General features: G+C 41.9%; 1 protein-coding gene across 1 annotated transcript in view; it reads left to right on the plus strand.

Moving 5' to 3' along the window:
* The first annotated feature begins 12,667 nt into the window (after positions 1-12,667).
* The window catches only part of LOC145344171 (F-actin-capping protein subunit alpha-2), a 39,624-nt gene continuing 34,073 nt past the window's right edge, over positions 12,668-18,218 (plus strand). The window contains exon 1 of the mRNA XM_080191088.1: positions 12,668-12,750. Within this exon, the coding sequence (XP_080047214.1) occupies positions 12,712-12,750 (39 nt within the window). The 5' untranslated portion in view covers positions 12,668-12,711. The remainder of the gene's footprint in view (positions 12,751-18,218) is intronic.

Consider the following 18,218-nt stretch of genomic DNA (forward strand, 5'->3'; position numbering starts at 1 on the left):
GCATAACATGGGGTGGCACAGTGGTTAGCACTGCTGCGTCACAGCAATGACACTTCTGCTGCTAAACAATATGTGACATTTATGTAGTGTACATCAATATTGAGTCACCAGTGATGGGTCTCATTAAACTTTTGTTGTGAAGTTGCAGTGTAGGAAAAAAAAACGCCCTTCACACAACAGCCACTAGATGGAGACCATGTCATTATATCTGGAATATTTTCAAATTTTTTGATTTTGTACACTGAAAATTATAAGCATCACCTTATGGAGTTGATATTTGGCAAATATGCAACTCTTGATGAACCAATGATTATGCATCATTAAGAGAATATTTCCATTGTTCAACTATTGATCTCATTGATTTGTGCACAGCTTCACAGCACCAGGAACACAGGTTCAATTCCAGCTTCAGGTCACTGTTTGTGTGGAGTTTGCACATTCTCCCCGTGTCTATGTGGGCATCCTCTGGGTGCTCTGGTTTCCGTCCATGCTCTAAAGATGGGCGGGGTAGATTGATTGACCATGCTAAATTGCCCCTTAGTGTCGGTTAGGGGGATTAGTGGGGTCAAGGGGATAGGGCCTTGGTGGGAAGCTCTGTTGGAGAGTCGATTAAGACTTGATGGGCTGAATAGCCTCCTTCTGCACTGTAGGGATTCTACAAAAATAATGTTATGTAAATGCCATAAATCTAATGTGTCATTTTTTTTTGTCCACTATTCATTTGCTGGTTGGAAATCAGCTTGAGAGTAGATTGCCTAAATCACTGTGTGATGAATTATCTAATCGACTGCTTTCTAGACTTCAGATATGAGATACAAGGATAAGCAAAGAGAGGCTTCATGAAATACTGTTGGAGCACAGCAACACTTAAGCTATTAGAAATACAGAAGTGTCATGCTGCAGGTTTTAAATATACAGTATCATGTTGAATGTAATGTATCCCGCTGTTTCACTTGCTTTACCATTACAGGACATGGAGAATCTTTGCAGAACCTTATTTTAGGACATAGAATGGACCAGATTAAATCCATGATGTGCACAATCTGTAAAAACAATTTATTCACTGCTAAAAAAAGACATTCTCACCAATTGTCACCTTTCTCCCCATGTGTGCATGAGTTTCCTCCTGGTGCTCTGGTTTCTTCCCACAGTCCAAAAGACGTGCAGGTTAGGTGCATTGGCCATGCTGAATTCTTCCTCAGTGTACCCGAAGAGGTGCTGGAGTGTGGAGACTAGGGGATTTTCACAGTAACTTCATTGCAGTGTTAATGTAAGCCTACTTATGATACTGATAAATAAACTTTAAATTGAACTGGCCAACGGTGTAGATAAACAGCACTCAGCAAGTAGACCACATTGAATATTGTAATGGGAGGTCCTCTCCGCAGTACATTTGGGATGGATAGTCAAAATACAAAAGAACTGCACCTCCCTGAAAGGGATGAAGCTGTGGCAATCAGAGAAAAGTAACCTGCTCATTGTTCACAGTGAATACAGTGAGGAAATATGAGAAAAATATCTTTCTTTGTTCTGCAGAGATTTAAGTCCTGCTGCAGGGGATACACCAAGATAGCTTTCAGCTGTCTGGACAGAGGTCGCCAATCAGGTCAGTGCAAACGCTCAGCTCCGCGAATCCCTCCCCACCCCAAACCCTGCCACCCCATACTCAAGTGCAAATAGGAATCAACTTGTATTTGCATAATGCATTTTTGAACACTCGACATCTCAAAGGTGTTTGACAGCCAATTAATTACATTTGTAAGATACTCACTGTAGTTAAGTAGGCAAATGAGGCAGCTAAATTGCACACAGTTCCAGGATCAGGCTCAGTCAATTTCTCTAATATTGGGAACTTTGCAGGTAATTTTAGAACTCAAACTTTGTACTTTTGTCAGAACTGATTACATCTGCCTCCCCTCCCCACACCCAACAGTGGCTGGTGAACATTCATTTAAAAATACGCCACTATTATCTATCCACAAAATCATCCTGTTTTCTCTCATTTTTAAAGTCATAATTTGCTTAATGATTACTGTTCTGAAATATGTTGGCATTTTTGCTCATTCTGTCACTTTGTTGGACCAGCAATTTTGTATGGTGTTCATGTCAGCAGAGTGGGCGACTGTATCATTTCCTGACCAGCTAGTGACTGTCCTCCATGGAGGAAGAGACTAGTGGGATTCCTTTCATGCCAAGTTGACTCACCTTCTGATCGTCGTCCAGAATCAAGGCTGCCATCTATGACAGATTCAATCATCCACTTTGTGTTTCAGACCAGACTACTGCATGCCAAAATGCTGTTGATTTACAAACCAGCCGTGCTGGCTAATGAGTTTTAAGAGGGTGGATCTGTTACTAAGGCTGGAATACTTTCCTCTGAGCTGCAACCAATCCTGCAACCCAATGCTTTGAAGTTAGTGGGGGGTAATTCTGCCTTTTGACGGTAGTGTGAAACAGGTGTTACTAAAAAAAAACACTTCTCCAGATTTTCATTTCTATTAAAGTCACTCAAAGACCAAAATTACCTCCAGGGTGTTCAAAACCTATTTATATCCACAAGAGTCTCAGTTTTGAATTTTGGTCTGCATTTAAACAGCTGAGTGCCAGAATTGCTGGCAGCAACTCTTAGGCACAAACTTTAAGAGAGAAAAATTGATCAGACCACCCATTCTTCAAGGCTATCCAGAGATTTTGATGTAAAGTCTTCATGTTGGAACATCACTGAGTTATTCAATTGAGTTATTCTTGCAAATCCCAAGAGTTAAACAACTCACCAGAGCAGGAGGCTCTACAAATATCTCCAAGTTTAATGATGGGGGAGCTCAGCACATCAGTGCAAAAGGAAAGGGTGAAGTATTCACAACAAAAAGTGCCGAGTGAATTATCTATCTCGGCCTCCTTTGGAGTCCCCAGCATCACAGATGTTAGCGTCCAATCAATTCGATTCACTCCATGCGATACCAAGGAACCACTGAGGGCACTGGATATTGCAAAGGCTATGGGCTCTGACAATATTCTGGCAATAATACTGAGGATTTGTGTTCCAGAACTTGCCACATCCCTCTAGCCAAGCTCTTCCAGTACAGTTACAACAATGGGATCTACTCGGCAATGTAGAAAATTGTCCCAGCGATGTCCTATACACAAAAAGTAGGACAAATCCAACCTGGCCAATAACCAGTGTGTTGCCGCCACCTCTGCTGGGTCTGTCCTGCTGGTGGGATAAGACATACCCAGCAATTGTGGTGGTGGTGTCTAGGACATTGTCTCTAAGCTATGATTCCATGAGTGTGACTATGTCACACTGTTGTTTGACTAGTCTGTGAGACAGCTCTTCCAATTTTGGCACAAGCTTCTAGATGTTAGGAAGGAGGACTTTGCTGGGTCAACAGGGTTGTGTTTGTTGCTGTCTTTTCCAGTGCCTAGGCCAATGCTGGATGGTTTGTCTGGTTTAATTCCTTTTGAGAGTGGCAGCTTTTAGTATTAAGTTTACTGAGTGTGAATCAAGGAGCCCTAGCAAAACTAGAGTCAATAGACGGGCTCTGAGCAGCAACCCTCCGTCCATGGGATCAGCAGCAGGGCTCAATGATGGCGAGATCACAATTTCTGATTATCACAGCTCTTCGCCAGCACTGTAATCAGGTTTGTGCCCATAATGGCCCATAACCTGATTTTAGTCCCCTTTTTAAAAATTTAAGCATAATTGTACAATGCTTCACTAGACCTTTCCCCCTCACTAAATTTTTGGACCTTGCCGTTATGACGTTACACCAGCACAGTTGACAACAGGTTCACCCAGACATGAACCTGTGTGAGGATTCCCCCTCAGGAGCACAAAGGTGAGTATAGCCCCCAGGGAAGAGGGACATGGCCAGGCAGTGCCCGGCAGAGAGTGGACGTGAGAGCAATGGCTGTTTTGGAGGGGAGGGAAAGGGGGCCATTGCCGGCGATGATTACAGGGCTAAGGGGGATGCCAGCAATGACTGTTTGATGGGAGGTTGGAAGGGAGTTGATGCCAACGATGACTGTTGGGGGAGACACAGTAAAAAGTATGACAACACCAGGGGGAGACCCTGAGACCACCACGGTGGAGAGGAGGGAGGTTATTTTTGCTCTAACTGGAGCGTCCTTTAAAAATGGCACCCTGATCTCAGTGCAGCAGGCTTTGCCGGTGTGTTTAGGCCCCACTTCTCAAAATGACGGCATGAAACATGCCTCCCCCTTTTTTAAACAAAATCTCATAAGATCTGAGGAGGAAATCTGGGGAGAAACATGCTGGTTTTCTGTTAGATCCTGACACTTGGCCATTTTTTGGTACGATTCCATCCAGTGGGAATCATGGGAAAATCCCTCCGCTGTTTGGACTCGTACCTAGCATAAAGGAAGATGGTTGGAATGCCATTGCAGGATTTCCCAACCATCTTCAGCTGCTTCATCAATGATCTTCCATCCATCATGGTGGCAAGTGATTAACACTGCTGTCTCACAGCACCAGGGAGTTAGGTTTGATTAGGCTTTGGATGACTGTCTGTGTGGAGTTTTCACATCCTCCTCATTTCTGTGTGGGTTTTCTCCAAGTGGTCCAGTTTCCTCCCACAGATGTGTAGGCTAGATGGATTAGTCATGCTAAATTGCCCCTTGGTGTCCAAAGATGCGTAGGTTAGGTGGATTAGCCATGGTAAATTTTTGGGGTTACAGGGATTGGGTGAAGGGGAGGGCCTGGGTGGGGTGCTCTTTCAAGAATCTCTGCAAACTTGATGAGTGGGATGGTCTTTTTCTGAACTGTAGGGACTCTGTGGTTGCACAAGGTCTGAAGTGAGGATGTTCGCTGAAGATTACACAATGTTCAGCACCATTCATGACTCTTCAGATACTGAAGCAGTCCATGTCCCAATGCACCAACTCCATGACATTATCCAAGTTTGAACTGATAAGTGGCAAGTAACATTCACATCACAGAAGTGCCAGGCAATGATCATAAAGAGAGAATCTAACAATGACATTCAATGGCATTCGCATCACTGAATCACTCACTTATCAACGCCCTGGAGGTTACAATTGACCAGAAACAAAACTGGATTAGCCATATAAATACTGTGACTACAAGAACAAGTCAGAGGCTAGGAATCCTATGGCGAATGATTCAGCTTCTGACTCACCGAAGATTGTGCACAATCTACAAGGCACAGGTTAGGAGTATGATGGAATATTCTCCCCTTGCCTAGATGAGCATGGCTCTAACAATCTTACACTATCCAAGACAAAGCAGCCTGGTGATTGGCTTCCCTCCACAAACATCCACTCCCTCCATCGCTGACACACAATAGCAGCAGTGTGTGCCATCTACAAGGTGCCGTGCAGGAACTCACCAAGGCTTCTTAGACAGCACCTCCACAACTACCACCATCTCGAAGGACAAGGGCACCACCACCTGGAAGATCCCCTCTGAGCCACTCATCATTCTGGCTTAGAAGTACATTGCAATTCCTTCACTGTGGCTGGGTCAAAATCCTGGAACTCCCTCCCTAGCAGCACTGTGGTTGTACTTACACACTAAAATGGCTCAAGAAGGCGGCTCACCACCAAGGGCAATTAGGGATGGGCAATGAATGTTGGCCTAGTCAGCGACACCCACGTCCCTTTGGTGAATTAAATGTTCCAGGTTTTGTAAGTCAGATAAAAATGTTGCTGTGTTGGCCTATGGTACTGATAGACAGCATAGGAGACTCAGCGTATGGACTGCACTGAATACTGTGATAAGAGTTCCTCTGTAATAACTCAGACCGGACACTACGGAATTCAGTGAGGCAGCAATTTATAAAAACTTCCACTGCCCTCCATAACTGAATAGTCTGCTCTAGGTTGCCATAAAGGATGGCTCACTTGAAGAAGTGTCAGAATTGTTCTAACCCAACATGAGTACAGCTTGTGAGAGAAAAAAAAGGAAACAATTGAGAGCACAGGATTACCAAGGATCAAAATCTTACAAGTCAGTGTTTTTTCATGTATCCGAAAATAGAGACATGTTGCAGGTACTTTGCCCATTATGAATAACCAAAGGAACACGCAATTGTTAGGATTTACAGCCTAGATACCTGACGTCGCAATGACATTGAAATTTGTACACAACATTGTTCAATTGTGTGGTAGGATGAACATCTTTTTGGACTGATGACAGCATTCTATTGGTGGGAAATACCGCTGCAATAACCACAGCATAGCAACAGCAAGAAACAGCTTGCTTGCCCTGTAATGCAAATCTTATGAGATTCCAACTTTCCAGGGCAATTTAAGGTAGACCGGGCAAGTCCAAAATTGGTGTCCTTTGGGCCATTTTCGAGTTGGCACGATGCACAGTGATCAGTGATCTGATCAATAAAGGCATTATCCTAGCTTTGATGCACTTCTTTTCTGCATCAAACTTGCAAGATGAGCAAATAGTTAGGACCCTACTTACAAGATTGATGATAAAGTCAATCAAGGATCTATATGAATCCCATCATGTATATTGAGCAGTGGTTGAGGAAGACAAAAGTGGAAAACTCATTAGCACATTGAGAAAAGGGTGCGTGTAGACAGCTCCACCTCAAGAGTGAGTTGGAATGTATGATGTACTGCATTAAGGTGCATAGCGGACATTCTTTCACACAGCTGCAAATTCATTGATCACAAACAATTTGAACATCAAATTATTGTTCCTTCAGTTGTTTGTATTAGGCAGATCACAGACTATACACAACCAGCTCCCGCTTGAAAACTTAAAACAAAATATCGACTGTTAGATGTGATTCCACAAAGGGGGAGCAATCCTGAACAATCCTGAATGTTCTAATAGCCACCCCAACAATCATTGTAAGATAATCAGTTAAACTTGCAACTGGCTCATTTATGCTTGCTCAAAGCAAGCCACATGCAGGGACTTGGTCTCTGAAAACAAAAGGAATATGTTCAAGCCTTGTGTTATATTTCAACTACCCAGGAGCTTGGGGAGTTTATTGTTCATTCCCTGTTACTTTCTCCATAGCAATGCCTTGGTCAATCAGGGTCAGCTTGCTAATCAATCAGCATCCTTTTCTCCTGTAGTATATATTGTAGAGACTACTTGAAATTTGGTATTTTTGCATTTGTCCTGATGAGTACAAGATGAAAAGTTTCAGCTATGTGTTTCTCTTTTCAGCGATATTCAGGTTCTGTATTATCACATGGCTGTTTGTAAAATTATTTCAGCTCCATGATTGAATGCTACTTCAAAAATCATTGTTCTGTGTAAACACAGCGAAATGCAATTTTAAAAGGATGCTGGGCATTTAGTATGCCTGCATTGCCCTTCGAAATGTAGAACTTTTTGAAAAGCCACTTTTAAAGCACTGTTCAAGAATGCGGAGTATTCGGATTTCAAGTTCAAACTGAACATTTGAATTCTGTGAAGGTACACATTGTTACACAAATCAAAGCAGGATAACTCTTCATTTTACTGAATAAACAACAGATGAAAGAGTTCTATAAGCTTATAGGACTGTTTCACAGTTTAAAATTCACCATTCTGTATACTGCAAGATTCAGCCAGCATGATTGTTGACTACTGCACTGTTGGTAATTTAAAATCAAAACTATTCATTTGAGTAGAAAAATAAGTGATTGTGTGAAACATAAACCTCATGCCATGTAGGCACGTCTAAGACACGATTAGTTGTTAATGATGGACTTGAAGCCCAACTAATGAAATTGTTGGATGCGGATGGGTGAAACAGAGCAGAAACAAAGAAATGTGGCTATATTGGCAATGAGAATCTAATTGTGATTTTGTTTCTAAATCCCATAATGTAATTTTAATAAAAATGCCACATGAATATATGAATATTGTTGCCTGGGTTGGAGAGTTTTATTATGAAGAAAAATTGGATAGACTGGGGTTGTTTTCCTTGGAGCGGAGGAGACTGAGGGAAGACATGATTGAAATGTATAAAATTATGAAGTATGTAGATAGAGAAGACAGAAAAAAACATTTCCCCTTGGTGGAGGGATCAATTATGTCGATTGCATAGATTTAAGATAAGGGACAGGACTTTTAGAGGGACTGTGAGGAAAAAATTTTCACGCAAAGGATGGTGGACTGGAACTCACTATCTAAAAGGCTGGTGGAAGAAGAGACTCTCATAACCTTTACAAAGAATTTTGATGCACACTAGTGATACCAAAGCAAACAAGGTTATGGGTCAAGTGCAGGAAAATGGGATTAGAATAGTTGGGTGATTGAGAGACATAAAAATTAGAAGCAGGAGAAGACCATTCAGCCCTTTGAGCCTGCTTCACCATTCATTATGATCATGGCTGATCATCAAATTCACTATCCTGACCCCCCCTTCCCCCCATACCACTTGATCTCTTTAGCCTCTAAAGCTGTATCTAATTCCTTTTTGTAATCAGACAATGTTTTGGCCTCAACTACATTCTGTGATAGTGAACTTCACACATTCACCACCCTCTGGCTGGAGAAATTTCTCCTCACCTCGGTTCTAAGGATTTATCCCTTATTGTCAAACTATGACCCCTAGTTCTGGATTCCCCACCATTAGAAACATTGTTTTTGAATTTACCCTGTCTAGCTCTGTTGGAATTTTTTAAGTTTCTATGAGGTGCTATCTCACTCATCTAAACCCAGTGAATATAATCCTAGCCTACTTTGTCTCTCCTAAGACAGACTTGCCATACCAGGAATCAGCTTGGTAAACCTTCACTGCACTCCCTCTATAGCAAGGACATCCTTCCTCAGATAAGGACACTAAAACTGCACACAATACTCCAGATATGGCTTCACCAATGCCCTATACAATTGCAGCAGAGCATCCTTATCCCGATACTCAAATCCTCTCGTTATGAAGGGTCTTTGATTGGCGCAGGAATGATGGGCTGAAGGGCCTTTTTCTGTGCTGTATACATCCATGACTCTATGCTCTCCAATCACACTGAGGCAGCCCAGTGTCTCCAAACAAGTTCATTAGAAAAAGTAGGGGAGAACTTCTGCTTCATTCTGTTAGTTTTAGACCCAGATTCCAGCACAAAAGATATGTGCTCTGTGATTGAGTCAATCGATCTGAATCAGGCCCCACCCAAATTGGCCACATCCACCAGATCATCATTGAAAGTTTCCTTTGAATATTGAAAGTTCTTGCTTCAAATTGTGCTTCTTTTCTTCATTGCCCATTTATTCATAGACACATTTTAAAACTCAAAGAAAAATATGTAATTTACCAAGAAACTGACCAGTGTACAGCAATCAAACCAGTAAAAATGGCTTGGTACATTTTTAACAAATCATGTTGAGTTATCTAAAATCATTTACTTGCAGATGGAGGACTCTAATAGTTTCTTGCAATAAGTCCATTTTCAGCAGTACTTATAAATACTTGTGGTCTCTTATAGTACTGCACTGCACTGGGTTGCTTTCTCAAGTGCATCAATGAATAGCTGTTAATACAAAGCAAAGGGCGAAACCATGTGCTATTATTCAAGTGTTGTGCACTTTGATGGGTTAGAGAGGGAACATCACAGTAATTAGCACTGCTGCCTCATAGCGCCAGGGATCCAGATTCAATTCTAGCCTTGGATGACAGTGTGAAGTATGCGTCTTCTCCCTGTATCTGTGTGAACTTGCTCCAGGAACTCCGGTTTCCTCGCACAGCCCAAAGATGTATGGGTTAGGTTGATTGGCCATGCTCAATTGCCCCTTAGTGTCAGGATACATACATACGGTTATGGCAATAGAGCCTGGGTAGGATTGTTGTCACTGTAGGCTCAATCGGCCGAAAGGTCTCCTTATGCACTGTGGGGATTCTATGATTGTGCAAATGCATTCTGCAACAAGTCAAGCTGTCAGCCCAGCAGCGCAATTCTAGAACTGAAGAATCATTCACCACTCTGAAAGTTACCTGTTTTCCTCTCCATAGATGCTGCGAAAGAGTGTTCCCAACACTCATTTGTATTTTTATTTGAGATTTCCAGCACCCGGAGCTTATTATTTCAGTGTATGGTTTCTCCATTGTGCACAAATTTGGTACAGTGATTAGCATTGCTGCCTCACAGCGCCAGGGACCCAGGTTCAATTTCTGACTGGGTCACTGTCTGTGCAGGGTTCATACATTCTCCCTGTGTCTGTGTGGGTTTCTGCCGGATGCCCCGGTTTCCTCCCTCCAGTCCAAAAGATAAGCTAGTTTGGTGCATTGGCCATGCTAAATTCTCCCTCAGTATATCCAAGCAGGTACTGGAGTGTGATGACCAAAGGATTTTCACAGTAACTTTAGAAACATAAAACAGAATCATAGAATCCCTACAGCACAGGAGGTGGCTATTTGACCCATTAGGTCTGCACCAACCACAATCCCACCCAGGCCCTATCTCCATAATCCTACTTATTTAGAACCATAGAACATTACAGAACAGAAGCAGGCCTTTTGGCCCTTCTTGGCTGTGCTGAACCATTTTTCTGCCTAATCCCACCATCCCACCAACCTTCATCTCATCCATGTACTTGTCTAAGTTTTTCTTAAATATTAAATGTGAGCCCGCCCGCATTCACCATTCCATCTGGCAGCTCATTCCACACTCCCACCACTCTCTGTGTGAAGAAGGCACCCCCCCAATACTCCCTTTAAACTTTTCCCCCTTCACTCTTAACGCATGTCCTCTAGTTTTTTTTCTCCCCTAGCCTCAGTGGAAAAAGCCTGCTTGCATTCACTCTATTTATACCCATCATAATTTTATACACCTCTATCAAATCTCCCCTCATTCTTCTACACTCCAGGGAATAAAGTTCTAACGTATTCAACCTTTCTCTGTAACTCAGTTTCTCAAGTCCCGGCAACATCCTTGGAAACCTTCTCTGCACTATTTCAACCTTATTAATATCCTTCCTGTAATTGAGTAACCAAAACTGCATACAATATTCTAAATTCGGCCTCACCAATGTCTTATACAACCTCACCATAACATTTCAACTCTTACACTCAATACTTTGATTTATAAAGGCCAATGTACCAAAAGCACTCTTTACGACTCTATATATCCGTGACGCCACTTTTAGGGAATTATGTATCTGTATTCCCAGATCCCTCTGTTCTACTGCACTCTTCAGTGTTCTACCATTCACTTTGTATGTCCCACCATTTACCTTTACTCTGCTAGTAGTCCCTAATACTAATGGGCAATTTAGTAGGGCCAAACAAATGTACAACCTAACCTGCACACCTTTGAAGTGTGGGAGGAAACTGGAGCACCCAGTGTAAACCCATGCAGACACAGGGAAACCGTGCAAACACCACACAGACAGTGACGCGAGGCCGGAAATGAACCCTCACACTGTGAGGCAGCAGCAGTGCTAACCACTGTGCCACCGTGCCACTCAACAACTTCACTGCAGCATTAATGTGAGCCTATTTGTGACACAAATAAATAAACAAACAAAATCCCTCTTTATAAAGCAACAGGCAGGATGGAGAGATCTGTAAAGTTTATTTATTAGTGTCACAAGTAAACTTATATTAAGACTGCAATGACGTTGCTGTGAAAATCCCCTAGTTGCCACACTCTGGCAACTATTTGGGTTCACTGAGGGAGAATTTATCATGGCCAACGCACCTCGACAGCACATCTTTCGGATTGTGGGAGGAACCGTCTTCACCCAAAGGGTTGTGAATCTGTAGGATCCCCTGCCCAGTGAAGCAGTTGAGTTACCTCGTTGAACGTTTCTAGGGCAAAGATAGGTAGACTTTTGAACAGTAAAGGAATTAAGGGTTATGGTGAGCTGGTGGGTGAGTGGAGCTGAGTCGATGAAAAGATCAGCCATGATCTTATTGAATGGCAGAGCAAGCTCAAATGGCCTACTCCTAATGTACAAAACCAGGGCAACCAGGGGAAACACATGCAGACACAGGGAGAACGTGAAAACTTCACACAGTCGCCCGAGGCTGGAATCAAACCCGGGTCTGTGGCGCTGTGAGGCACAAATAGAAGTCTCACAACACCAGGTTAAAGTCGAACAGGTTCATTTGTAGCAAAAGCCACTAGTTTTCGGAATTGGCCGTTCCTTCATCAGTCCGAAGTTGTGCAGGTTAAGTTGATGAGCCATGCTAAAAATTGCCCTTAGTGTCCTGAAATGTGTAGTTTAGAGGGATTAGTGGGTAAAATATATAGGAATAGCGGGGTAGTGCCTGGATTGGATTTGGTCAGTGCAGACTCGTTGGGCCAAATGGCCTCATTCTGTACTGTAGGGTTTCTATGATTTCTGAGGTGGGTGAGAGTTCTGTGCCACAACGCTGCCCATTTTTCACATTAACTTCATTGCAGTGTTAAATAAGTAAGTCTACTTGCCACAAAATAAAACCTTTTTTGAAAATGGGACAGAAAGTTTAAAAAATGTATGGATTTAATGTTTAAAAAGTTAGGATCATAGAATCCCTGCAGTGCAGAAGGAGGCCACAATTCGATGTGATAGGTAGGCACACATTGACACTGCAATGAAGTTACTGAGGCATCTAACTGCGCCTGCGGAAGGATGTGAGCGGGCCCGTTCGCTCGCGCGCGCGTGGGCGTGGCGGTGAATGGGCGCGCGCCTACGCGTACTGGAGGGGGAGTGCGCGCGCGTGCTGGCACCTTACCCAGCATGCAGCGGGCGGGCGCGGGGCTGCGCGTCAGTTATTTACAGGCCGGGCCAAGATGGCGGATCATGAGGAGCAGGTATCGGAGGAGGAGAAGGTGAGAGCGGCGGTGGCTGCTGCGAACGGCTCAGGGAGGGAGTGAGGGAACCAGCCGCCCTGCTCACTCTCTCTGTCTCTCTGTGCACCCCCTTCAGAAAGGTGTGAGGATCGCCGGGCCGCAGCGGCTGTTAGCGAGGTTAGGGTGGGTGTGTGTATGTGTGTGGAGGGGGTCCCGGCCCTACCCTGCCCAGGGCGGCTGCCTTTTTTTTTCCCTCTCTTTTTTTGGGCCGGAGCCACTTTATTTTTAGCTCGGCCGCCGCCGGCCGCAGTCCTTGTACGGTCCTCTCATGCTGACCCATCTGGTCAGTCCTCCCCTTTCCTTTTCAGAAATAAAGCGGAGAGGGGGGCAGGGCCTGGGTTAGGGCCCGGGAAGCAGGGTTGGGCGCTCGGGGCGGGGTCCCCCGACCTGTCAGCCCCCATCTGTTTCTGGTCTGGGCTGGGGACTGGATAAAACGGTGGGGTGGCCGCTCCCAGACGGCGATAGCCGGCCTGCTAGAGGTTAGCTCCTGGGGTGGTTGGCTTTGGGTCCAGTGACCGGGGCGTGGCGCGGATCAGAAGCCGGGTGTCTGCCTGTTTCTGATCTTTTTCACAAATTGTTAATCCCAAAACCCAGCCGATTGAGCCAGCGAGGAAGCTGAAGTAGCTGCTTTTAGCGTAACAACAGTCAGCAAGTACTGAGAGAAATGCTTGGGCTGCCTGGTACTGCACATAGTTTTCCTCCCATTTTATCACGTTTTGATACATTTCCCACCAGCTAAGATGACAAAACTGTGATTTGTTTAACTGGCTTCGACGCCTATTGTTCCCAGTTACCAGAAGTGGCAGCTTTCATGAAAGCTCTTCTCTTACACCTCCCCCCCGCCGCCCCAACAAGCACATACAATTGGAATCATAGCATCTGAAGGAGTTCAGTGCCAAACGTTGCAAAATTAGAACTGCAGGCCGTAAACTATATCATATTTTACTTTGGATCAGAAATTCATTGAGCTTTAATCTCACTGTTTTGGATGTCACTAGGCACTTAACTGCATTTGCAACTTGATGCTTGTCATAAATTATTTTTAAGACTTAGAAGAGTGAATATCAAGGCGGCTAACTTTAGTTTCCCTAGTAACACTTTGTTCTTGTCACTTGGTCTTCATCAGAGTCTTGTACACTTTTGTTCCTGTCACATGATGTAAATAGAATGGTGGCTTTCTTACAGAGGACAAAACTGTAGACCTGTGATGTTCCAGTTTGTTAAAAGTAGTTTTGCTGTACTTAAAAATATTTTCCTCTAATGGTTTAATAAGCTGCATAGTGTTTTGTGACATTATGCAAAATAGGATTGTAGCAAATCTAATTCACTCTGCCACGGTTAGGTGAGGAGCAAGAGCATTTAACATTAAGAATTGCTTGAAATGTTTGAAGGAGCATCCTGTGACTAATTTGTTAACTAAGATTGGCATTAGAGCTGCTTATTGAAGCTGAATTGTTTAATTCTTAAATGTCTCAGTATAGTTTTAGATTGTTTTAATGCATAGCAATAAGAAGTTGGCGTTCTTGTTCATGTAGCAATCTGAAGTCTTAAATGAAGTTTGTTTCTTAAGTGAACGTTCAACCATTTATAGTATTTGTTTTGTGAAATGTCAATATTGAAATTTCAAAGTCCATTTATAAGCTGGTGCTCCTATAACTATTGTTTTTGTTAGTTCTGGAGCAAGAGAATATAATTTGTGGAGCAGTGGTTAGTAAACTGAAATTGTGGATTTGCAATCAGGTATGTCAAATACATGTCACACTTTCTTTCTTGTCTGGAATTCTTTTCAGTCTTTGAAATATTGCTTTATGCACATGATTCACTTACATTCTTTGACAAGAACAAAGAGCTTTAGTCAAGTTTTTAAGTTTGTAAAGGAGTTTAATTTCTGAGTGACATGGATCCTTTCAATAAACTATCCAGAGACACAATGAAATACCGTACTACTTCTAAAGCATATCAAACAATTTGTAATTTGTAGTGTGCTAAGTTTAATGAACATTATGGTAAATGTAGTCATGTTACAGTAATCTTTTTAGTTTTACAGTTACATGTTACAGTTCTTTTATTGGAAATGTGCTAAAATTCATTTCTATTCCATCAAATTAAGAAGTGTGCATATAAAACAACTTCCTCCAGTTTACCAACATGTCTCTGACTGTTGCCTTTGCTGATGTAGGTCTTGGAACTATGTACTGAAATCACAAGCATTGACTGATGGACTTAATCAGTGATCTATCAGTTGCCAGTCTTTTGAGAAGAAAATATAGCTTTGTAAATTGCCATGTATCCTGCTCCTTGGTGAAATGTATTTTAAATTTACTGCCAACACAACTTCTCCTGTTTTTCCACCATTACCACTAAGTCAATTTTTAAAAAGCTTCTCCAGACTTCTACATGTTCTACAAAATTCTAACAAAATATTTTATGCTTGAAAAATATTTTGCTTAGAACAACAAAATGCTGAACCAATTTTTGGACAATATAAGGTAAAGAAAGATCCATCAGTTTACCGATCCTATCCCATCCTGATGTGGTATAACCTCTAGACACCATTCCTACTTGCCCTCTGAGCCGCCTTCTCCCCGATCCTGAACATACATGCCTGTGCGCACGCAAGGCAATAAGAAAAGAAATCATCATTGGCCAATTTTGAAGAACATTTTAGCCACATTGTCCCAAAGGCAATCAGATGTGTTTTCACTAGAATAGAGCGTGATGACAAAGGGATAAATCAGCTAACTACATCTAAGCTGTACCGTATTTCTATTCCCTAAAGTGTCCTAACCAAGTTAAAGGAGATTACAGGGAGTCAGGTAGTTGACTCACAGTGTAAACATGTCCCTTCACTTTTCATTAGCAAACTCTGGTGATTGATAGAAGTCAGTCTGAACAATTATGTTCTCTTTCCTCCATCCTGGCTTTTATGTTCTCTTTATAAAAATTAATTAGGAATCTTTCTTGTTAGCAATTCTCAAATAATTACAGTTATCAGGTTTATAATAATGGAGCAATATTCGGTGTCTGGCCTGGTATGCATCATGTGACATTTATGGTCCTTTTGAGCATTGCTGACCCAATTTCAGAAAAACACATTCTAGCAGACTTTTTGTTGCAATATTCATTGGCATTCATTTATTATAGATGTTCAGTTTTTAATATTAAATATGATTTGGGAAATTGGTATTTGAATCCATTATGGACTTTCAATTGACATCAATAACGTCGACAAACAAGAGGCTCAAAGGAGAGAGATTAGCAGCAGCATAGCTAGAAATGCGATCGTGTAGAGAATTCCGTTGTTACAAGGGGTCTGCTAGTCTATTGCAGTCCAGACCAACTGTCCCAAATATTTCATTGTGTCCTATCCCAATATAAAGGGAACATTAAATAGACTGGAAAAGATTGTGTAAAATGTGAGATAACATACCACTAGTTATCGTGGCACATGTAGGTAAGATATGAAGGTAAATTTAGATAAGTATAGGAGCAGAATCTTATAGTGGTAGCCTTTGTTTTATTGCCCCAGCCATGTAGTAAAATGGGACAAGGAAACAAGAAAAATAAGCATTTAGCCAAATTGTGCCAGTGCAAAGGAATTGTTGTGAAGTTGAGTACAATAATTGTAGATTGGTGTTTTTAAAATTGTAAAATGGTAGGGAGAAAGCATTGCATGCTCCCTTTAAAGGTTGGTGATTTTTTTGCGCTTAGTTTCTTTTTTCAAAATGCAAGCTCACTGGGAGCCCCAAACTGAAACATTTGTATCAACAGGCCAAGCAGTGGTTTTTAGCAAGACGACAGTCTTTTGAATTTAGCCAATTAATTTGAATCAGGCACTTGGATACCAAGAATCTATTAAATTTAAATCGATATTTTGACAACCTAGGACCAATCCTATTGTGGGAAATATTAACATGTCATCACAGGTGTAAAAGTAGGGGGCAGCAGGATAGAACGAAAGAGCAACTGCCATCTACCTGAATAACAGCTCAGCTCAATGAATCTCTGGCTCTCGTAGCTTCATCTATGCCTTAGAATATCACCATCTCGATAGCAAGACCCAGAAGAGACAAAACCTGGCTGTAGTTTAGAGAGTGACTAAGTTCTATTTTTTATTATTAAGTGGGAATTGTATTTACTGGAACAGCACACCATTAGAACCTTGTTTTATTCAGGAATAGTTAATAGTTAGGGATTTATTCAGTTTGTTAATAGTTTAATTAATTTGTTCATTGTTAAATAAATTGTTACGTGTTGATTTTAGAGTGAATGTCAGGGATTTATTTTGTATCTAACCATCAGAAGTTGCTGAGGTCAGGTCACACCACTTCACATACTTACAGATTTTCAGACGAGGTGGTACTCTAGCGTTTGTTAGTTCTGAGGGATCAACCTTCACTTTATAACAGCCTACATTCAGCTGTAACCTAACTTTTCAAACAGGTAGGGTGCTAATATATTGGCACCATAGTTAAACAATTTAAACTCAGCTAGGAAAGGAAAAACAAATGGAATCAGGTAGTTAAGAAGTAAAAAAAAATGCAGAAAACAATTTACCAGAAGAATGTGGAGTAGAGGAATAAAATTAAATGAATGTGTTAGGAACATAGGAACGGGAGTATGCCACTCCAGCATTTAATATGATCATGGCTTTCAGACATTTCAATTTTTTTTACACACCATCCCCATAACCCTTTACATTGTTGATCAGGTACTTAACAATATCCAGTATAAACATAGATAATGTCTGAGATTCCGTAGCCTTCTGGGTTAGAGAATTGCAAAGATTTACAACCACCTGTGTAAAGAAATTAATCCTCCAAGTTCTAAGTGGCATTCCGTTTGTTTTGAAATTCTGCTGCTGTTTCTAGACTCCCCAACCAAGAGAAATGTCTTGCGTGCATCTACATTGTCTATTCATTTAAGTATTTTGTAGGTTTCAATGAGATCACTTCTCATTCTTCCTAACTACAGAAAATACATGCCCTGTTTGCCCAATCCCTCTTCATAAGACAGACCCACCATTCCCCAAACAACTTTGGTGAACCTTCATTGCACTCCCTGTGGCAATAATTTCCTTTGAGATAAGGGAACCAAAACTGCATGCAGTATTCCAGGTGCAATCTAATCAAGCTCCTATACAATTGAAACAGGACCTCATTACTCCTGTAGTCAAATCCTGTTGCATTAAAGGTTGACATTCCATTAGTTTCCCTAACAGCTTGCTGCACCTGCTGTCATCTTCAGTGACTTATGTACAATGACATCCAGGTCCCTTTGTACGTCTACTCTTTCTAATTTCTTAACATTTAGGAAATACTCTATATATCTGTTCCTTCCACCAGAGTGAATTAACTCTCAATTTTCCACATATCCTATCTGTCATGCTTTTGCTGATTCATAGGAATCTGACCAAATTCCCCTATAGCCATTTTACATTCTCCTCA

This window comes from Carcharhinus amblyrhynchos, chromosome 6, assembly GCF_965287045.1.
Source record: "Carcharhinus amblyrhynchos chromosome 6, sCarAmb.v2.hapA, whole genome shotgun sequence".
NCBI lineage: Eukaryota > Metazoa > Chordata > Chondrichthyes > Carcharhiniformes > Carcharhinidae > Carcharhinus > Carcharhinus amblyrhynchos.